Source organism: Canis lupus, chromosome 37 (assembly GCF_048164855.1).
Source record: "Canis lupus baileyi chromosome 37, mCanLup2.hap1, whole genome shotgun sequence".
NCBI lineage: Eukaryota > Metazoa > Chordata > Mammalia > Carnivora > Canidae > Canis > Canis lupus.
The window spans coordinates 20,457,361-20,480,247 of record NC_132874.1 but is presented as its reverse complement, the minus strand read 5'-3'; the positions used below and the strand labels follow the sequence as shown (position 1 = coordinate 20,480,247).

General features: G+C 52.0%; 1 protein-coding gene and 1 long non-coding RNA gene across 2 annotated transcripts; one reads left to right on the top strand and one right to left on the bottom strand.

Moving 5' to 3' along the window:
• Window positions 1-11,270: 11,270 nt before the first annotated feature.
• Window positions 11,271-20,346, bottom strand: NRN1 (neuritin 1). Its single transcript, XM_072813603.1, has 3 exons — window positions 20,053-20,346; window positions 15,733-15,877; window positions 11,271-12,483 (listed from the first exon to the last, which is right to left on the bottom strand). The coding sequence occupies exons 1-3, from the start codon at window positions 20,105-20,107 to the stop codon at window positions 12,255-12,257; spliced, it is 429 nt and encodes a 142-aa protein (XP_072669704.1). The 5' UTR covers window positions 20,108-20,346; the 3' UTR covers window positions 11,271-12,254.
• On the top strand, window positions 12,711-14,338 carry LOC140625954 (uncharacterized). The gene is made up of 2 exons (XR_012025213.1): window positions 12,711-13,242; window positions 14,107-14,338. It is a non-coding gene; the product is annotated as an uncharacterized lncRNA (long non-coding RNA).
• Window positions 20,347-22,887: the final 2,541 nt, after the last annotated feature.

The following is a 22,887-nucleotide window of genomic DNA, read 5'->3' as shown; positions in this document are numbered from 1 at the left end:
GAGATAAATGAGTTAATAATCAGAAAGCAGTTGCAATAGTGCTTGGTCTATACTGCATTCCCAGTGTGTTATATTCGCTATGCTCTTCTGCAATTAATAAAAGGGCTTTGGTGTGGCAGCTCTTTTGAAGAATTTGGTTTTGAACCTATTCCTACCGAAATATGTCTTAAAAGATGAATGTGGGTACATTTGAATTCCTCTTTCTCTAATCACAAATGACTACCATATGTTGGATATCTTATTTTTGAGTAGAACCTAATCAACTATGCACATCTTAATTTCCACTAACTCTGATATTGTTTCCAGTGACAAGTAATGTCTATTGGCTCTCAGCTCTTCAGTGGCCCTATCTATAACTTTTCTCTAGCGCCCATGTGGGAAGCTTGCACACTACATTTCCCAGAATCCTTTGCCTACTGCTTCCTCTTTGTTTCTGCTGGAGGGAGGCTTTGCAGGAGATTGAGGGGTGGTAAGAAAAATTGAAACAAATCTCCCCCCTCCAACTTCTGCTGCAGTGTTTCTAGCTATGCAACAGCAGCCTCAGGGTTGAAGTGGCCATGGGCTCTGGGTAATGTCATCTTCCCTTCTTAGGTCCTTCAGACCTAAGTATTGTGGCGGTTTCCTACTACTAATCTTTGGGTAACATTACTTCGTTTTACTCTTTCAGCCTTTCTAATGCTTTTTAACCAATCTCTTATATTAAGTTATCTCTATTTGCGATGCCTAGATTGTTTTCTGTTTGGACACTTATTGATACATTCCCAAACCACTTTATGGGACCAGATTCACTGTGACAAGAATCACTGTTTGAAGTATTTAGATACTCAAAACTCCCCTCAAAGTATGTTGCTACTCATTAAACAACAGTTCAATAGATAAAGTCCTTTCTCTTTTGGGTCCCACCAAAAAAATCTTTCAAGATTCATTTGGACATATGGACAAGTGAGCAAACACTAAAGAATAAAATGAAAGGAAGTACCAGATGCGTTTTATTGGCCATCTATTGCATCCTCAATCAGTGGCTTGACAATACTCATCTGTTTTCTCTCCTGGTTTCTGTACACAAGGAATTTAGAGTAGCCTGACTGCACGGTCCTGGCTTGGGGTCTCCATTAGGTTATGGTCAGATATCAGCTGGGGCTGCAGTCATGTGAAGTTTTGACTGTCCCTAGAGGATCTACTTTTCAAGGTCACTTGCTCAGATGGCTGGCAAGTCAGTGCTGGCTATTGGCAAGTTGATGTAGTCCCTTTCTATGTGGCCTTCTCCGTAAGGCTGCTAGAGCACCCTCATAGCTGGGAAACTGGCTCTCCCCCACCCACCCCGCCATACACAAGTAATCTAAGAGACTAAAGAGAAGGCTGCAATACCGTTTATAACCTAGCTTTGAAAGTCACACATTATGACTTCATTCATATTCTATTGGTTACATAGGGCCCACCCCCATTTGTTGTGCAAAGTGACTATACACAGGTGTGTAGACAGGAGTCTAGGATCACTGAAGGTCACCTTGGAGGCTGGCTACTGCATGCATAGTCGCTGGGTTTATGTGAGGAGCTGAATATATAATCCAAGTGAAGATGAATCATGAAAGGTTCTCTTCTTCAAACAAGAAAGCAGAAAAGTTATTAATTTCAAGAGTTCTTTAGCTAAGAGGGAAGGGATGAAGGGTCTTCCACATTTCCCTGTTAGCCTACAAAAAAACCATAACAAAGTATGAAATGTTGAGTAAATTGTTCTGAGAAGCATGGAAATCATGTACCTAGGAGGAGCTGCTTCTTTTCTCTTTCCACCCTCTTGTTGTGGCCGTCATTCATGAATTCCCTTTTATCTACAGTGTTATGGGCACATCTATCCCTTTGCTTCTAACCACTGGAAGATACAATAGTTCATGGCATGCATCTGTCAGTTGTATGCCTCTCCTCTCCCAAGGGTAAACACTGGTGCCAGGGAGGAGTTTCTGAGGGAGAAAATGGATTAACTAGAAGCAGCCCAGAGAAGGGTTAACATCAGCCATACTTCTCTCTTTCCTTTCAAAATTAGAATGAACAATGACAAATGTATGAGGCAAGAGGGGCTGGAAATGGTCTATCCCATATCATCTGTGCCAGGCACAGTGCAAAGCATTGTGGGAGATTCAGAGATTAATGAGACATACTCCCTGACCTGAAGGAACTTACAATTTTAAGAAAAAATAGACCCATTGATAGCTAATTACAATGCAAAATTAAGAACAGTAAGGGGCAACCCAATAATTCTGACTTGGGGATCAGAGAAGAATTCATGAAAGGCTAAACTTGGGCAGAATCTTGAAGAAGGAGTAGGGAATCCCCAGGTGGATAGAAGTCAGTAGAAAGAAGTGAAGTATATTTTAGACTGGAAGACCTAAGTGAGCAAAGATATAAAATATGGGAAAGAATGTGACAGTGCAAGGACTGGCACAGAATTACATGTGGCTGCAGTGTATGTGGGGCCTGGAGGGCTGGGGACTTGAGGATCTGGGGATGGGGGTGGGGGAAGTCTGGCAAGATGAGAGGGACCAAATCCTGGTGAGTCTTCAGTGCCATGCAGGGAGCCTGAATCACTCAGCAATGATAAGGAAGAGGAGCCTCTTGAAGAGGGAAATGACATTATCACCCCATGTAGAAAGGAGAAGATTGATATAAGAGACACCAAGACCAAAATGCGTACTTACCGCTGGCTGGAGAAACTATGGCTATTTAAATTTGTCTCTTTTGGGGTCACCTGCAGTGGCTAACTTTCCTATGGTGACTGTGGATTATTTAGTGAATTTTAAAGTAAAATAATTTTTGTATGGTAAAATAGAAATTATCAACGAGGACAACGGAGGAAGCCAATGACAGTGAGGGTCTGCAATGGGTGGGAAAGAGCCTGGGTCCCCAGGGGCTCCGGAGGCCAGAGTGGGGGCAGTGAGGGCAAAGCTGGCAGAGAAGAAAAGGAGAAAACTACCCATCTGTGTTCTTCCCAATTTACTGAGTGTCTGCATTGGCTTGGGCTCTACTGCAAGAACTTGATGGAAAAAAGGGGTCAGTGGAAAATAGAATGGATGGCGGGAGGGGGGTGGTTATCCTTCAGGCTACCAGAGCCCTGAGTGTATTTGTGAGCTGGGGTGATGGAACACTTGGATAATGAAACACAAGATGGCAAGGACAATTGAGTAGATAAGAGGCAAGATCCAAGAGCAAATCAGAGGGAATAAGGTCAAGGTTCTTAGTGCTGTGTGTGCATGTGTGCCTGTGTGTGTGTGTGTGTGTGTGTGTGTGTGTGTGTGTCTATCTTACGGAGAATATATATATGAAGTAGAGAATATGTAAAGTAGAGTATGTACTTATGAGTAGAGATGGAAGTGAATATGCATGAATACCTTTTGGATTTGATGGAAAGACGGCGCTGTCCCCTAGGCAGGCCGAAGCTAATTATCTCTCCCTGCCCCTACCTGCTAGCTTGCTTGCTTCGGCTTGCTTCTGTCTTAATCAGGAAGAGACTCCTATGGTGGTGTCTTAATGTAAACAAGGCAATTTGTGACTTGATGAACCCAGATGGACAAGTGTGTCCTTCTCTGCCTTCTCCTTATCGAGTGTGGACGATTAAAGGAGTTTTTCTCCAAGGGGAAGGCAGTGCCTGCCTGCGGAGGATCCGGCTTCACTTTCTCTGATCCACCTCCTTCCCTGTAACACCCACAGCAGGGGCTTCACTTCAGGAATTCCAGGGAGACTGGACCCACTTCTCTCCGTGCTCCGTTTGCCTAATGGGCAAGGTCGGGATTGCCACCACCATTAAAAATCAATCTAACCCACAATTTGTCCAGGTGATAAGCTATGCAGTTAATATTAGCTGCTATGATTTACCAGGAGAATAACTACCTGGTGATACATTTCATGAACGTACCACCAAACCATCTATCAATGTGGCGATGAACTTTTCATATCGAGCAGGCCTGTGACCGGTACAGACCCAAGGAACTCACCAGAATGTCTGTTAAATTACTGGAAGACAAGGAAGCAAATGGGAGGCTCTGACGGCTACCAGAGGGCATGGAAGGGGGAAAAATAATGAAAAATATTTTATGCCAATGTACTGTAAAACATCAACATAATTTTTTTGTTTGGTCTTTGAAATTTATTCCCTAATGTCTTCTTCCTCCCATATCCTTTTGCCTTATGCTGAATTGAAGTTGCCATTCCCCGCCCACCCAGACAAAGAAGGGCCCTGAGCAGGCCCCAGCAAACCTACATCCTGAACGCTTAGGCTCTCTGGATATGCGTAAATGTATTCAGCGACATCAGTCTGATGCAAATTGCACTTGCATTATTTCTCCACTTCCAACTGTAACAAATTACCACAAGCTTGGGGGCTTCATCAGTGCAAATTTATGTTCTTACAGTTAGTTCTACAGGTCAGAAGTTTCACATGGTTCCACTGGGGTAAAATCACTGGGCTGCATTCCTTTCTGGAGACTCTAGGGAAGAATCCTTTCCTTGCCTTTTCCATCTTCTAGAGACTACCGGAATTCCTTGGCTTTTGGGCTGTGTCTTCCATCAAAGCCAACAATGGTGAGTCCCCTCATCTCCTTTCTCAGTCCTCTTCTGCTTCTGTCTTTCAATTTTAAGGGCCCCTGTGATTACACTGGCCCCTCAGAGGGATCCAGAATAATCTCCCTGTCTTATTAAAATCAGCCTATTAGCCACCTACTTCCCCCTTTGCCAGTAACTAACATATACACAGGTTCCAGAAATCAGAGCATAGCATCTTCAGGAGATTGTTCTATCACAGGACTTTAGCTTTATGGTTGTTTTTTAACTAGTGCTCTCTTTCTTTTGGCTCAAAATAGTAACAGATAAAGTGAAGTGTTAAAATAGGTTTCTGAAAGAGATAACTACTCAAATTTTCAGGCGGCTCCTTACTACCTGCTGATTTGGGGCAAATTATTAACCTCTTTTCTTTCTAAGCCTGTGTTTCATCTGTAAAATGGGGATAATACAATCTATAGAAATCAAAGCAGAAATGGGATACTGTTTGTAAAGCTTTAGCATAATGCTTAGTATTCACTAAGTGCTCAATAACAGTAAATTAATTTTTTTTTTTTTTTAATTAGGCTGAGGGCAGCCCTAGTGACTCAGCGGTTTAGCGCCTGCCTTCGGCCTGGCCCGAGGTGTGATCCTGGAGACCAGGGATCGATTCCCACATCAGGCTCCCTTCATGGAGCCTGCTTTTCCCTCTGCCTGTGTCTCTGCCTCTTTCTCTCTGTGTCTCTCATGAATAAATAAAAATCTTAAAAAAAATAAAAATAAAGTTAGGCTGAGGTGCAGGCAGAGAAGGACAGCGTATGAGCTGGTGTCTATACACCAAATATCTACTGATGGTTCAGACCTCCTCCCTGCTGGCTCTGAATTGGTCCCACCTGAAGAAGCCTCTCCATCTTACTGGGCAAGGAAAAGAAAAGTTCAACTGCCATCTTTGCTACCCTTCCTGGGGGCTAAAATTTTCTTTTCCTTTGCTGCCTTTTTCCTTCACTCACCTTCTATGGCAGACAGGCCAAGGGGTTGAAGACTTGGTACCGACTCACAGAGCAGGCTTGGCAGCAAGGATAGCTCCTAATGGAAGTAGTGGTGGAGGGCACCCATGGCTGAGCCCCACTCCACCCACCCACAATCAATCACTGAACCTGCCCTGAAGCACCTATGTCCTTAGCTCCGGAGGCCTGTGGATTAGATTAGTGCGAGAGAGTCAGAATTTTCCAGGACTAATTACATCTGATTTTGCATGAAAGTCGCTACTTGCAGGGCCACAGTGGCTGCCTGCAGCAGGAGAAGGAGGAGGAGGAGGAGAATTCAAAATCTAGCTGTTTTCCTGACCAGAGCTCTGATGACTATCAGGGCCCTAGAGGAGCCCAGACATATCAGTGTTGGTGCCCAGAAAAGCTGGGCTTCCAGAAAGCTACCAGCTTATCTACTGGGTTGAAAAAAAATTTAAAAAGTGTTGATGATGATGCTGGTCAATGAGCACTCTATACACTTTGGACAAATAATCCAGCAGCATTTTTTTTTCAAATTAAAAGCACATATACGTTTTAAAAATAAAAAGTAAACACAAACACATACCTTTCTGGCCAGCAATCCAACTTTGGCAGAATCTGTTGTATCAAAAAACAAAAATACTAATACATAAGGCTGTTTGAATAAGAATGCTTATTATAACAATATTTGTGGGACAAAAAAAAAAAAACCCCACACACAGGAAAACCTAAATGTCCATCAATGGGTAGAGAATTCAATAAACTGTAGTATGGCCATCCCGAGAAATATCGTATAACTATTTAAAAGAAGGAGTCGTTTGTTTAGTTATTGATCTCAAAGGATTTGGTACAAGAGAAACATATATCATAATTTTGTTAAAAAACAAACAAACAAAAATTGGAGGCACCTAGGCGGCTCAGTCAGTTAAGCATGGGATTCTTGATTTTGACTCAGGTCATGAGCTCGAGCCCCACGTCAGTCTCCACTGAGCGTGGAGCCTACTTAAGATTCTTTACCCTGGTGGCTCAGCAGTTTAGCTCTGCCTTCAGCCCAGTATGTGATCCTGGAGACCTGGGATCGAGTCCCACATCGGGCTCCCTACATGGAGTCTGTTTCTCGCTCTGCCTGTGTCTCTGCCTCTCTCTCTCTCTCTCTCTCTGTCTCCATGAAAAATAAATAAAAAATCTTTAAAAAAAAGAAAAAAGATTATCTCCCTCTCCCTCTGCCCCTCCCTGTTGGTGCTCTCTCTCTCTCCCTCTGAAGAGAAAGGAAGGGAAGGGAAGGGAAGGGGAAAAATTTCTACTCTCTGTATAGGTTCATGCCAATATGTTTTCAATGCATGAGGAAAAGTCCGGAAGGAAAACACATCCATCTATTACTGGGGCAGGGTGGGTTAATTTGTTTTCATTCTATGCATCAATGTATTGCTTTGATGGTTACAATAAATACTTTGTTTTAATTTGTGGAAAGGAATTTAATATAAATATTAATTTATAATAAATTATTATCATATACATGGCAGCAGAGAGAAGAGGAAGAAGGGAAACTGTCAAGGAAGCTCCAAGGTAAATCTGGTCAGTTCTGGGAGAATCTAGGGATTCCACGTTGGGGGTTTGCAGGCAGTGAGAGAGCCAGGGCTGGAGGATTGTGGCTGGAGGGTCTGGGGGCACAGTCAACCTGGAGCAGCAGACTTACTTCAAGGAACTTATCTAGAGCATCCTCTGAGAAGGCCAGCGTGGGGTGGAGCGCTAAGTAGCCTGCAGCAAGAGGAATTTAAGCTGCTGGACTAGGAAGAAAAACTTCCCTAAAGTATTACCCATCATAGTGAGGCTTTCTACTAGGAGTTATTTTGAAGAATTCATCAAGACTTATCAGATTAAACTGGTTTAGAGGCAGGAGGAAGCAAAAATAATATCCAACATTAGGTAAGAGGCACGTAGTGGGAAAACGCTTTCCCTTTGTTAAAATAAAATGCAACCCAACAAGGTAGGTATGATTATTCCTCATCTTACAGAGGAGAAAGCTGAGTTATAGAGAGGTTGAGTAACACACCCAAGATTATGCAGCTGGTAACAGGTCTTTTGGCTTGGCAGTCCTCATCCTAAAGGCCATGTCCTTCCAGGGTGAACATCTGGATGGGAATGTTACCCTACGTCTTCACCCCACGGGGCTCAAGTGGGCAGGGCAGGGCAGGGTTTCTTTATTCCTGTGTTGGGATTGGCTGCTGAGGTTGCCTGGCCCCAACATCCAGGAACGTCCCTGAGAGACACTGTTCCTCTCCTTGGGGGAAGAGGGAATAAACTAGCATTACAAAATTCCCTAATGCCTGCCTGCAGTGGCTTGAGAGGGCAGGGCTTGCCAGGAAGTAAACCGTGCGTCTTGCTCCAGCCACACAGCTGGCATCCTCACTGTCACCCCCCTCCCCACATTATTTACACAGTAGGGGCAAGGCAGGAGGGAAGCAAAGCTTTGGACCCGTGAAACAGTGGACCTTTTCTTTGGTCCCATGGAACCAGAGAGTAGACGGTTCCAGAGAGCGGATGCCTCCAGGGCTGCCAGTGCCCAGCCTGGAGCTGCTGGGGCACACAGCCTTGCTTGTGTGGGGGAGTGGGAGAGGAAGAGGACCAGTTGGAGACCTTCCCAGAAGCAGCTCAGCCTGGATCTGAAGGAGTTTCAGGAAGGGGGAAAAGGGAAAGGCTTCATCTTATCTCAGCCATCTAATTTCCCCAGGGATGGGCTCAGGTGTGTAGAGAGTGCCTGCCCAGCCAGTGGCTCTGGCTCGGTGGCTCTGTGGCTCGGTGATGACAGTGGCCCTACCCTTGAGGTTCCCTCTGGAGTGGAAGCATCTCTGGATCTACAGAAAGAGAATCTGCACGGTGGTTCTTGTGCCCATTTGCTTTTCTGAGAGTGCTGAATGAAAATCAGTCCCAATTTCTTCTCTATCCTCCACGCCTCCTCTGCAACTCTATCACTCCACCTCGAAGTTTCTCCATCATCCCCTTCTGTGTTTAAGACCATCAGGGATCCCTGGGTGGCGCAGCGGTTTAGCGCCTGCCTTTGGCCCAGGGCGCGATCCTGGAGACTCGGGATCGAGTCCCACGTCGGGCTCCCGGTGCATGGAGCCTGCTTCTCCCTCTGCCTGTGTCTCTGCCTCTCTCTCTCTCTGTGTGACTATCATAAATAAGTAAAAATTAAAAAAAAAAAAAAAGAAGACCATCAGCTCCCTCTCTCCTATCTGCTGACTCTTCCCCTTCTTTCTGTGCCTCCCCATTTTCCAGGTCCTCCTCCTCTTGCTGTCTCCTTGTTCCCTCTAATTCCTCCTCCCACGGTCTCTGGAGCTGACCTCCCTGACATTTTCACGAGGATACCCAAACATGACACTCTAGTGGGCCTCCGTGTCTTGAATCGGCTTGGGCAGGCAGTGCCCTGAAGGAGGGCGCCCCTGCAATCCCAATCTCAGAGGCTCAGAGCCCGCGCCGGTGGGCCCCAGGAAGCGGGCCCTGCAAGAGCTAGGGATGCTGCTGCTGGTGGTGGAGGCGGGTGTGACCATCTCCTTAGTGCCCGAAACCCACTCGGTTCCCCACCCCCAGTCTGGACGACGGGTGTTGGCACCCAGGTTACTATCTCTCTGAGCTGGGAACAGGGCTTACCGCGTTGCTGCTGAAAAACAACATCAGCTAACATATGGAGATGTCATCATGATTAAACAGCAAATTATAGTCGAAGACGGCGCGATAATAATCTAAACAATCACCGCAACAAGAAGAAATGTTCTCTAAGGAGCCAGATGCGGTAGCCCGTGTTTCGGAGACCCGAGGCCCTGCGTTCCTGGGGCTCCCTCCCAGCGCACGTGCAGGTGGTGCCGGCCTAGCACCCAACACGCTTTCTCCAGGCACCCCCAGGGCGATCTGGGGGCAGGTGCAGTGGAAGGTCGTGGCCACGGGGCGCCCTCCGTCTATGGAGGCAGCTGGGGCCGCAGGAGGACCGGGTTCCTTAAGGAGAACCTTGCAGGGAGCACAGACGAGCCCGCGTTCCCATTCCTCTGCGCCCCGTCGCTCCTGGCCCCTCCGTCAGCCTCGCCTCCTCCCGGACCTCGAGGGAGACACCTTTCCAGGTGGGAACCCCTGGAGCGCTGCTCGGGGAGGGGCATCCTCCGCCCGCCGCAGAAATCTCCCTCCCCCGAAAGCCTGCGGAGAGCCTGGGCGCCTTTCCCTCGGGCTAGCCAGGGGCCCAGCGGTGCGCACCGGGGCGCCTCCGGGGTCCCCCGGGAAAGATCCGCGCGGGAGGCGGCGAGCTCCGCAGGCAAAGAAGGACAGTAGGAGCCCCTCCTTCTTTCCCGTGGTCTCCTCCCCCTCGTTAAATAGATTTCGTATTTAAAACAGGCTCAGACGTTTTCGTCTGAATTCCAGGGGACTGAGCTCGGGTTAGAGCCATCCCACTTACACTCGGGGCGAAAATAACCACTGGAACGAAATGATCAAAACCAAACGCTGTTTTCCCAAACAACCAGCGTTCCCCGTGGGGGACCGCTCGGCGCAGGCAGAGAGGATCCTCTTTGCTGGTGGCGGAGAACGGGGGATCTGTGCAGGGGAGGGGTGGGGGGGTGCACGGGGGAGGAAGGGGGGATGCTCTTCCCGGGAGCGGCGGGGCGCGGCGCGCGCGCGCGCACCTGCCGCGGTCATAGATGCTGGGAGCGCTCCGGGCGCAGGGGCGCATGTGTTGCTGGAATTCAATCCGTGGGGGGAATGCAGATTGGGCTGCGACCTGCCGGCTTTGATTTATGAACTGTTACTCCAGCGGTTGTTTACACATTGCATTTCAGGGCCCCCCGCGCGCCCTCGGGGGGCGCAGGAACCCGCCGCAGCCTCCGCGGCCTGGCGCCGCTGGTCCTCCATCCCCACCACCCCCACCCCCGCGGGAGGCCACCCCTCCCCCTCCAGCAGCTCCCTCCCATCCTCCCCGGCTCCTGGAAACCAGATTTCAATTTCCTTGAACCCAGAGACGCAGGCTCGGGTCGCCCTCCCCCATTCCTGCTCCAGTTCCCGCTGGGCTCGGACCCCGGTCTCCCCTGCTCCGTGCACTCTCCAGTGTTTACTTCTCTCTAAGGCCATGCGGGGCCTATAAATAGGACAGGGGGAAGCAGCTCGACTGCAGATCAATAGGGCCCCGTCTCCTCGCCAGGTCAGCTGAGCTGCCTTATTAATTATGAAAGGATTCACCTGAGCCCTGCCAGGGACCACAGCCTCTCCGCGGCCCCTCTGCTGGAGCCCTTAATGGTGGTTGGTCCGCAAGCTGCGTCCGGCCACCGCAGAGGAAAAGGCGAATCGTGGTTAGGACCCGGCCCGCGCGGACCGAGGTCAGGGCTCCGACCCGCCTGGGGAGGGGGCCGCAGGCTGGGGACTGGCCTTGGGTCTAGGTGAGCTGTAAGCCACCTCCCCCCCCCCCCCCGCGCGAAAGTCCCATTCCCCCTGAAACCTCCTCTAGAAAAGATCTCTGCTTTTTATTTATTTTTAAAAAAATTAAACTTCCTCTTTCTCTTCTTGAAGTAAACAGAATTTCGAAAAGGTGGCAAAGTGACCTAGTCGAAGAGGGCCTGCTTGAAGACCGTAGGCCGTCGACCCGCTTGCCAACAGGTGCATCCGTCCTCTGGCATCCTGGGTCCCTACAGGTAATCAACCAGGGGGCAACTGGGCCAAGAAAGCAGGCTTGGGGCAGGAAACAAAACGACACCCCCATTTCAAACAATAACTTTTATTTTATACTTCTCTATACTTTGTAGCAAATCTTTTTTTTTGCTGAATTTAATTTATAATAAACTTTTTAAATTACATCTCTCTCTCTTTTTTTTTAAAATCAAGGCTCTTTTATGTCAAAATCTTTTTTTAACTATATTTTAGATTAACATTTAACATCCCCCCCCCCTTGTGATCTATACCGTTGGATATTCAGGTATTACTGTATGTGTAACAGCTAAAAGAAGAGGGGAAATAAAGGCAGTGGACTTGGAAAGATGTATCGACAACAGCAGGTAAAGCTTAACCTCTCAGTGACTTTAGCAGCGATTCTTCTGGAAGCCTTTACCTAGACACCCGAGATTTCCTCAATCCCTTCCCTCTCTCCCTCCTATCCTTAAACCACAAAGCCAACAATCTGTCCTTTCACTTTCCTCGAGGAGAAATGTGCAGTGGAAATGATCAAAACAAGATACTGTGGAAGAAAGACGTGAGCGTGAGTTATTCACCATATGCTTCCCTCGTGGACATCTCTCTTGAATTCATTCCCCTGGCCTTCTCCTCTCCTCTCTTTCTTATTAGGAGGAGCCCATCATTTGTCATGTATTCACATGATTAATATAGTAGGTGGCCCAGGGCCGTTCCTGAGATTCTTGTGCCAAAAAAAAAAAAAAAAAAAGATTAAAATTAAAATTAAAAAAAAATGGGGGTGGGTTTGCCGTTTTCTTATTTTTGAGTGAAGACGGACTAAAGCTGAGGTCCGATTTTGGCTGTGCTTGCTTGCTCACTGATTGGTAACATTTGGCAAATGAAACACAAGGAACCCAACGAAATCAAAAAGGAGAATCAGGATTTCCCACAATCCTATATGAGTGTTTTCAGCATCACAGAGAATCACAACGTCCCCAAAGAACGAATGGATCTTCCTCTCGATTTCCGGGAGCATGGAGTGAGTGGGTGGGCGCACGGGGGGAGCCGGCCCCGCGCTCAGAAGGAAAGCCAAGTCGCTAAAGCTGCCGAGAGAGACACCAGGAGCAGAGGGAGCGCCGGGAGCAGGGACCCCGCCGCCCCGTTGCCGCTGCCGCAGAGTTCGAATAAGCTGCCTTGGATGTTGAGGTTTTTGGATTCTTTTCTCAGTTTATCCCACATATCTTTCGCCCCTTCCTGGCAATCCGTAAGGGCTGTGACCGTGCAGCTGTGGAAATCCTCCCAGTATCTGGCGAGGAATAGAACAAAACGGAAGCAGGTTGACTTTGGGGGCGCGGGGAGGACCCGGGCCTGCGCCCCTGCGCCCCCTGCGCCCCCGCGCCTCCCCCCACCTCGCGGCCTCTGCAAACCCCTCCGGGCGCCACCTCCCACCTCCCCTCCACCGCCGCGACCTAGCGCGGCTCTCCCCACACCTCGGCCCACACTGCAAGCCACCCTCCGAGGGCAGAGGCCGCCCCGGCGGCGTCTGGTCTCCCTTTCCCGGCGGGGACCCAGCAGCCGGGAGCCGGGCCGCACCCGCTGCGCCGCGCTGGCACCTCGGCCTGCGCAAACAGATTGCTCGTCCTCCTCGGGGAAAGCTAGGAAAACAGTGCTAAGCCTTGCAAGCTGCCGCCCATTAATGCCTCTTAGCTTGCAAGATGGGTTACTTGCTCAGAGCGCGGCCCTCCCCGCCTGGCTTCTCAGATCTCCTCCCCCTGGTCCCTTCCGTGTGCCACCCCCCCTCCCCGCTGCGGTACCCCCTCGCCTTCGGCCGCACTCTCCCTCCTCCCTTCCTTTTGTTTCCCGTTCATCCTTTCCCCTTCCCTTCTTTGTCTTCCTCCTTTTCCCTCCCCTCGGTTTTCCTCTGTTCGGCTCCTCACTTCCCCTTCCTCCTCCTCTCCCCCCTCCTCTGCGGCCCTCCGTGGCCCTGGCCTTGCTCTGCACAGTCCCCCCGGCTCACAGTCGGTCCGGAGACTCCTGCCTGCCTGTCCCCGCCCCGAGTCGGTCGGTGAGTGTCGGTGCCCTGGGGTCAGCTCTGCAGCCACCACCTGCTCGGGCCAATCTCCGTGCGCCCGGCCCCTCCTCTTCTCCCTCTCCAAGGTCCTCCGTGGGCTGAGACCCCAGGAAGCCCCTACCCCACCCCCCAGGGCCTTCCCGGTGTAGTAGGCTGCCCCCCGGTCCGCGACTCCGGTGGGTGCCGCGTTGGTGCCCAAGGGCTGCCAGCCTTCCAGGGCCCCCGCTCCCCGCCTCTGCCCGGAGCCCCGCGCCTTCCTCCTCAGCCTCTTCCTCCCACCCTGGGCTCAGCTCCTAGCCCCGCCCCCACAACCTTCAACCAACCTGTCCTTTTTTATTGTCCCCCTTTCTTCCGAAAACCCAAAATAGATCCCGAGACTAAATATAATTCCAACCCGTGATCGATTCCCGGGGCGCTGTCTCCTTTCGGCACTGGGTCGATCTGTGCGTCTAGCTAACTCCGGGCTGGCTCCCTTCACCCGGGCCTTCAGCGCCAGGTCACCAGCGACGCCCTCCGCGCAGTGTCGTGGTGCTTTCTCTTACCTCTCCCTGCTGCTCGCTAGCCTGGACTGTAAGAGCGTTGAAGGCAAGCGCCCTGTTTGATTTATCCTGGTTTCCACTCCCACCCCATCTTCTGGCTGATAGCAAAGATAGAAATGCTTGTTGCAATGCCTTGAGCTCCGGCTGGTTTCTAACCACCTTTGCGAGTCTCTAATTTACGAGGGGAGCCTGAGCACAGGGCTCCTGGGTTCCTCAGTTTATAATAAATAGCAAGATTTAGAGACACTAAGAGGTGGAGGGACACCCCTCTGCAGTCATTGCACCTCCCAAAGGATAGCTAATTCTCTCCATCCTTTAGGCATGCCCAGATGGGGACAGGACCCTCCCGGAAGAGGAATAGAGTGGAAAAGAGCAGATATGGAACTGAGAGGGGGGTTTTCTTCAGCAGAGTGTTGAGCACTAATGAAGTGGGAGCCCAGACCCAGCAGTGGCCTGCAGCTTTTGGGGAGCGGGGAGGAGGAGTCCTCCTCACTTCCGTCCTCCAGGACCAAGTCCTGCTAAAAAATAAATAAATTAATTAATTAAAATAACTTGGAATAACTGAATTTTGACAAATGATAGAAAATTTGGACTGATCTACAACTAACCTTTCGTCGAGTGTTGGAGAGGCTTACCTATCATCAGACATTTGGAATAAAGTAGGTGGGTGTGCAATCCAGATCCAGCCTTTTGTCCCTTTTCTGATAGGAAGGTACCAGTTACTTAGCTGCCCTAGCTTTTGGTGGATACCAGGGTATTTAGGACGGGGTCTGGAAAAATCGACCCCCATTTATTTACTCATCATTTAAACAAGTCAACACTCCCTCCCCAGGACTTAGGGCGAGAACAAGGACTTCACTGTAAAGAAATGATGGTAAAGAAATGATGGTGCAGAATATCATTTCTTCAACGTATGGGGAACAAGGAACACCTCTTCCTTGGCTCTTTGGTAAGGGCTATTCCTGGGTGAGGGGTGGGAATTACAGCTCTTTTTGAAAAATAAAGTAAAATAAAACATGTGTATGTGTGTGTGTTGCAGAAGCTGGAGGCACTCCTAAGGTCTGTAGCAGCTAAAATGTCATTAGTCTACTACAGTAGGGCTCTAAGCTAGTTACTTCCTTTGCCAGTGGGAGCAGTGCTTTCCAGCCAAGCTCTGGGAAAAGCCACTGGACCTGGCCATAAGCTCCTTCTTAGCCCTTAGCTGCACTGGCCTGGGGATACCAAGTGGAAGCAGAGAGGAAGGCGGGGGGCGGCAAGGAGAGTGGCTATCCTAAACCTCCAATCTGCCACAAGCCCAGCAGGATGGTCACCGGATGCCCAGGACATAACTTTTCTTGGGCCAAATCATTAGCACAAAACAAAATATTCTTTCAGCCTCTCTCTTAGAAAGAGGGACCCGCGTTCCCTTGCCTGCACCCAATTGTTCTTGGTGTGTAGTGGAAGGGGGTTTTATCAGGGGAAATGGACAAAAAAACAAGGGGAGTGACTTTTCCTTTATGCAAACCTAGTATTTTCCTAAAACGCTCCTTGAACCCAAACGAACTGTTCTTCGGAGAGCACCCAGGAGTCCACTAGTTCACGTAGGAAAAAAAAAAAAAAAAAAGAATGAAGACTGCCTCCAAGTCGAGCAAGGAAGTGGAGCAGCTGTCTCTGGCCCCTGGCTCCGGGTTCCAGGTCCAGGCGTTGAGCGCCGGCGCCTGGGTGCGGGTGAGGCTGCGCAGGGCTGGGCCTGGCCCCCGCGTGGGAGGATCTTCCTCTGCCCAGCTCAGGCCACAGGATCCCCCTGGGCAGTGCAGGCCCTGGCCAAAGCCGGAGGGCGAGAGCCCAAAGCCCAGCAGGCTCGGATTCGCGCTGGCGGGGACTTCAGAGCGCAGGCCCGCCGGCCCTCTCTGACCTCAGCAGCGCCCCCCAGACAAAAACCTAGCAGGCCAAAGAGGACACTTACGTGCACACGGTCTTGATGTTCGTCTTGTCGTCCAGACCCTGCGGGTAGTTGGCCATGCTGTCGCCCAGCTTGAGCAAACAGTCCGAAAAGCCCTTAAAGACCGCATCGCACTTGCCCGCTGCTCTCACGGCCTGTACCAGGTACGCTGCGGGGAGGAGGGGACACCGGTCAGCAGCGTCGTCGCGACCCTGCCTGCCCTGCAGCGCTGCGCGGGGCCCCAGGGTTAGAGGTGAATGAGAGCTGGGGCCCGAGGATCACTGACCCGCCTCCAACTACTGTCGGGTGACGACTGTCCGCGGGTGAGCGGGTGCGGGAGGGGGAGGCGAGTCCATCCCTTTCCTGCAGCTCCCTCCCGCATCTCGCTCAGCATCTTTTTCTGTTTCCATCGCCCCCTCTTCTCACCTCCCCCGTCTCTTTTATTTCTCTCTTTCTCCTCACTCCCTCCTTCGTTTCCCAACACTTCCCCAGCAAGCCCGTCCTGGCTCTCGCAGCGCAATCTTTGCATTTCGGAGGTGACGGGGGTGGGTGCAACGACAGCAGAGTGCGGGGGCGCGGAAGGGGTGCGGGGGCGGCAAAGCTTGCGGCCGCGCAGCTGGACCGCAGGCCCCGTCGTGCCAGAAAGCCTCGGGCCGGGGCTTGGTGGGTGCTCAGCCAACACTGCTGAATTGAATACATTAATAAAGTCTCTGGAAGCCGGCAGCAGCCATCGACGCGGGTTGTTTCATTATAAAGCTGATTGCCTCCCGCGGAGTAGGATTGCCCTCCCCACCTCCACCCCTACCCCCCCCCCCCTCCTGGAGAAAGAGCAGCCTCTGCGTCCAGAGACTGGGCGGGGGGTGATGAGTTGGTCTGGGTAGTCCGGGCCGGGCGGGGAGTCTCGGCTGTGTTTGCTCGGGTGACCCCGGGTTACCTCCGCGGGGGGCCGTATCCTCACGGCCACATCCTCTGTCCGCGTCTCAGCTCCCCGCACACCCGGAGAAACCAAAGTCCCCAAACGGCCTGCGGCGGGTGGGACGCTTTCTTTCCAGGCCCCAACCCTGCAGGGCGCAGGTGGCAGTCGCCCCGGGGCTCTGCGCTTCCAGCTCCGGGTTCCCTCCAGGGGGTGAGGCAGGGGGAGGGGGTGGGGGGTGGGTTAGCGGCCGCCACCGCGGGGAGGAGGGGCGCGGGAGGAGGGAGGTAACCCCAGCCGCACCGAAGTCCTCGCTCCTGGCCTCCAGGCGGCCAAACCCCACGGCGCCGGACTGCCGCTGCCAAGGCCATTTCTGTCCATCCCAAGGCCAACCCAACAGACTAAACGCTCCCTGGCGCTCAGCCAAACGCAGGCGGGGGGCCGGGAGGGGCGCAGGAACCGCTGATCCGAGCCGTTGGGGCTACAGGGGAGCAGAGGGTTGGGGCCTCCAATGCCCGGGACCCCGAGCGCCCGCTCCCTCCTGGACAGTGTTCTGGTCACCACGGCCTGTGTGTGAATGTCTCCAAGGAGGGCTAGACACCTCGCTGCCCCCGCCACCCCGCAGCCGCTGGTCCCCAGAGCCGGGCCACAACCAGACCGAGAGGGAAGGTGACCGAACCTGCAGCAGCCTCCGGGAGCTCCGCGTTTGCAAATTGCTGCAGGAAGAGCTAGGCGGGCCTTGCGCTTTCTAATCCGGAACGGGAAGCTCTGGGGAAGGGACTAAGGTTAACTTCGACCTCGGCTCCAGCAGATACGTAAACCTTCACGAATCTCCCTCCCCACCCCACCCCCACCCCCAAATATGAAAAGCCCTTGCAACTGCAACGTAGAATAGAACATTGAGATAGAATAAGCCAATCTTTGTTCTACTAGGATGCGGTCACAACGAAACGAATCCCACACGTCCTCCTCTGTAATGCATGCCACAAATGCAGCTTTGCAGCCCCAGAACCAAGGAAAATACAGTCCATCCTCCCCTCCCCCACCCAGCGTCCCGTCTCACCTTACCCTTTATCTCCACCCCTAAAACTCAGTGGCGAGAAAGTAGCCTTTAAGATGCACGGACAGTATTTTAAAAGGGGGGACCCGGGGCCCGATGGGGGCGGGAAGCGCTCCCGTCACGGTTTCTTTGCGGGAGCTGCTGGAGGAGAAGACCCTCCACACCGCGCATGTGTGAGTGTGTGCGTGTGTAAAATAAGAAGTCGTGAAAAAAATTTTTTTTTTTTTTTGCAACTATAACTGCTTCGTCTCTAGTTGGCTGTGGGAGGACTGTAGCTTGCGCGCGGGACGTGTTTGGAGGCTCGTGCCTCCGAGCAGGTCACACAGCCCATGCGACCCTCGCTGTCCTCCCTGAGCTCGGCTTCCGCGGGGCTCAGGCGGGCGACCTGGGCTCCTTTCCTGCCCTCCCTGGTGTCCGCGGCTTGTGCCTTTTCCATCCGTTCATTCATTCGTTCAACCTCTCATTCATTTCAAACTTCCTCCCGCGTGTCTTCATTTCTGTTCGCCACCCTCTCCGTCTCCCCGTCCCTTCCCAACCCCCCACTTTTGTTGCCAAATGTCAATGATTTGGGACAGCTCCCAGCCATGAATTAAAGATTGAGGCTCTGGTACGGGAAAGGGCAGACATTCGGAAACAAACATGCTCCATTTCAATTCCACAACCAACAAATGGTCATTTGCCGGCCGAGGTTAATGTGTTCCAAGCATATCCCGCATGCACAATCGCTCTTTTTTTTTTTTTTTTTAACCCCTCCTAAGTAAGGTTATTTCCCTCCAGGAAACAGAGCCCCGAATCTGCTCCGATTAAAATCCCTATATTAAAGGTAACTGCTGTCTCCTGCTCTCTAAAAATTTGCAGGCTAATTGCAAAATGCCCCATTCACTTATTCCCCACATTTAAGGAATTTGCTGCAATTAGAATCTTTAAATTTTATTGAATCTCTTTGCACTGATGTCAAAGATTCAAAAGAACCAGATTCAAAATATCAAATCACTTCTTAGATTTAAGGGAAAATACCAACATCCTGCACACAGTCTAAAATCCCTATAATGCCCATGCAAAAAAAAATATGCATACACAAAATCATGTCAAATACATTTAAAGACCACTGCAAAAGAATCCATTTTAATGTATAGATAAGTCCAAACCCTATTTCTTCCACATTTCTCCTGGGGAAAATATTATGCATTTCCTGCTGCCCCATTCCTTAAAGCATCCTCCTACCCAAATACTGCAAGGGTTTGTCTGTAAAGAATGCTACAGCCTGAAATGATAGGAGGCAACAATTCCCTCTGTCTCCAGAAAACCCGTTTGAAGAGTTTCTATTTTTTCTCTTGTCCATTCTATTAATAATCTACTTCACTATCACTTTTAGGTCAGGTTAATTAATGCTCCAACCTGCATCGCAGAAGTGGGGTTTCTAGTGCTGCCTTCCTTCCATCACGAATTCCTCATTCTGGATGGAAAAAATGTGAACTTTTAAAAGCCCCAAAACAGTGTAACTAGGACTCAACATTCCTTAACAGAAAATGGGGACTAAACAAATCGGTCATAATTAACCCCAAACAAACAAAAATAACAACCCCCCCCATGTGACATATTGCAAACACTTCTTAACCCTTTCCTATATATAAAATTTGGATACCTATGTGGCTTTCCACATAGGACAAATATTCATAGAAAATTATATCCATGTCTATTTGGCTATATTCAACCTCCTCAATGATAAACATATTAAAAGATGTAGTCTGAGGTTCCCTATCATTCTCATTTTGCCCCTGAGCCGGGTCTGCGGTGCCCGGTGCAAACGCTGCAGCTAGAATATGGGGGGTAGGGGGGGCGGGTGAATGACAAAGTTCTAAATGCAGCAGTCTGAGCCCCGAAATATCTTTGCTTTCTGCACATAAACTTTCCATTCTAGCTGCCTAGCCATCTTGTTCCTGCATTCACCTTTCGACCCTTCAAAATAATACCTTGCAGCATCGCAGGGGCCAATGCATTGCCCCAGAGCGCAGGAAATCTGGTCTACCCCGAGAAAGGGAAGCAAAAATGGACGTGCGCTTTGGGGTTTGGGGGGGGTGTGCAAAAACCAGGGGAAAAGCCCCCTCCTGAAAACGGCCAGCTGCATACATTTCCTGGCGAACGTTTGGAGTCTCTCTCTCTCTCTCTCTCTCTCCTTTTTTTTTTTTTTTTTTAAGAAAAGCCAGCCCGGGACGCACGAGTCCCTAAGAGCCGATGCCCCCACCCTTGGGGGCTTGCCGGCTTCTCCGCACCCCCGGAGCAGCCGCGGGCCAGTCGGTCCCCCTGGGCGCCGCGGGCCGGCCCGGCTGCCGCCTGCACCAGCCGCAAGCCCGGCCCGGCGGCCACTTACCTATTTGCACCGCGAGGATCAGTGAAATATATCTGCCGTTCAACTTAAGTCCCATCCTACGTTTAGTCAAACCATTTGCGACCGCAGACCTTTAAATAGTTAGTTTAGAGAACGCGGGGGAAAGCTGAAAAATAGGCATTGCCAACAAGTTCCAAGAGCGACGGAGACTTTATGCACGGGGAAGGCAGAGGGAGGAGAGAAAGAGAGGGAGCGAGGAAGAGAGAGAGAGAAAGAGAGAGAGAGAGAGAGAGGCTCGGAGAGAGAGGGGGGAAGAGCTGGGAATGGTTCACTCCATTAGGAGGGGGCGGAGGAAGTACAGCCTCACGCCCACGAGCAGGCCTGACGTGGGGGATGACACGGAATGATTTTTTTTTTTTTAAATAAAGACACCTTGGTAGAGAATCGCCATTTATAGTCATCAGGAGCTGGAATTAATCAGATATCTCCAATTAATGTGCGGTCCAAACGAATTCTCGCCTCCCGGGGGTGACCAGTTCCCGGTCCCCGCGGTCACCCCCCGCCTCCTCGCTGCTCGCGCGGGGGGGGCCCCCAACCCCGCCTCCTCCCTGCGCGGAACGGGGGCTCCCTCTCCCCTCCCCGCCTGGAGCCGGGGAGTCCTGGCGCGCCCACTCGGTTGTTGCAAGTTGCTTCCCCCTCCTCCATCGGCTCCACGGAGAATCCAGCCCCTCTCCGTACGGTGCAGTGGGATTTAAACGGGCCAGATTCGGAGAGGGGGAACAGCTAAAGCAGCTCTATTAATTGCACACCCCCGCTCAGCCTCCTGCCCCCCTGCACTTGCCTCCCCTCTTTCTCGCCAGAGCCTCGGCTGAGCTCTGGGCGCAGCCTAGGGCGCGTGAGCACACACTCACGCACACACCCGCGCACGCCCGCCAGCCGAGCGCCCCCGTGCCCGCCTGCTCGCAGCGCAGCGCACGGGAGCGCGCGCACACGCCCAGGCCCCGGGGGTTTGGTCCGCGCGCTTGCCCTCCCCCCCCCCGAAATCCACGTTTTCTTTTGCCCTCCGTGAATTTCGCCACTTCTGACGCCGCAGGGGGCGAGACCCAAGACACAGCGGCACCTGTTCTGGGGGACCGGAGAGCACGGAGAAATGAGCCTCTCCGCAAAGAGGATTGTCCGGATACTAGAGATTCGCTAACTCTCAGAGCTTTAGGAAATTTCCTAGGCCCTTGATAGTATGCGGGGCTCTTTCGGATTCATGATGCGCCTCTTGGGGTTATTTGTTGAGCTCCACACACACGTACACACACGCACACACGTACATCACGTACGCACACCCGCATCCACATACACCTGCACTGTCTTTGGATGCGCGGGCACAGACCCTGTGTAGACGCAGCCTACTCTGCAACCGAGTGCTGCAGCTGCGTGTGTGCTCCGTGCAAGGTGCTAACCACGACAGCTTGCGTTAAGAATGAAAAAAACAAACAAACAAACAACAAACAGGGCTACTTTCCTTTCTAAAGGGCGTCAGGCTTTGGTTTCCTTCCCTTCTGCACGAAAAGATGACTAAATCCGTTTTTTTGTTGTTGTTGTTGTTTTTGTGTTTTTAAATTATCTAAAAAAGGCAACGGTCAACTTTAAGTCCCCGAAGAGAGAAAACAGAACAACAAAAAAAAAAAAAAAAAAAAAAGAAAAAAAAAGAAAACGACCCCCCCCACCCCACCAATCTTTCAAAAACTACACGCGAAAAATAGCAAGATATTAAATAGGCAGTAGAAATGCAAACGGGTGAAGGAGCTATCGAATCAAATGGACTTCTTGGGGCTGCGTGCCATCTGCGCTCCCATCTTCGGGTCCCCAACACTCTCTCAGACATTTGGAGAGTCAAAGTCAGAGAAAGGGGCAAAAAAAAAAAAAAAAAAAAAAAAAGGACGGGTGGGACGTGCGGTGGAGAGCGCGGGGACTGACTGCAGCACTTTGCACAGGGCGGCCGCTTCCCCGCGCCCCGCGGGAGCCGCAGGCTGCGAGTGGGGGCGCGGCCCCGGGGCGGGGGCGGGGGCGGGGCCTCGGAGCTCCACCCGGTGACGTCACCGGCCGGCGGGTGGGGTGGCTGGGGGCCCGCCTCTGCAGCGTCCAGGAGCTCGGTGGCAGCCCCGGTGTTCCCTTTCCCGGTGCTCAGAGGCTCCTGGAAGGGCCGACGGCGTAGGCCGGCAGGGGGCGGGGCGGGGGCCGGTGGCGAGAGGAGGGTGTCCCTCGGACCCGCCCCCGACACCCTCCAATGGCAAGGCGGGAGGTTGGTCCGAGGGGCGGGGCCTCGAGGAAGCGGCGGCAGGCCCCGCCCCGGACACGCCCACGGCCCCCCCGCCCACAGCCCCGCCCACGGCCCCGCCCACGGCCCGCCCCGCCCCTCGGGGTCCCGCGCGCCCTGCAGGGCCCGGTCGTCTGCTCCCCCGCCTGCTCGGAGCTGAGACTTCTGCAAAGACCCAGCTGGGGTCGGTGTCAGATTTTTGCTCTTAACCTCCTTGCCTCCCTCCTGCGCACCCACCCACTTCGGATCTTCCAAAAGCTCGTTTTCTGAGGATGCCCTGGGGTTCATCCGCCGTCATCCCGACCTCGGGGCGGTGGGGGTGTGGGAGGAGAGACCGCGGGGTGCGGGCGCGCGTGCGCACAGCCGCCCTACTGGGGCTCCCCGGGAGGGTCTCCGAGGGCGCCCCCCACACACACACACGGGCACCCCCGCGGGCCTCTCCCTCCCCTGGCGCCCCTGCCTCCCTCGCTGGCGTGGAGTCGCTTTGCAAAGTGAAGAAGTGAGAGAGCACAGTTAGTCCCGCACGTAAGGCTGAGAGGAGATGCTAACACGATGTTTTTTGCTTT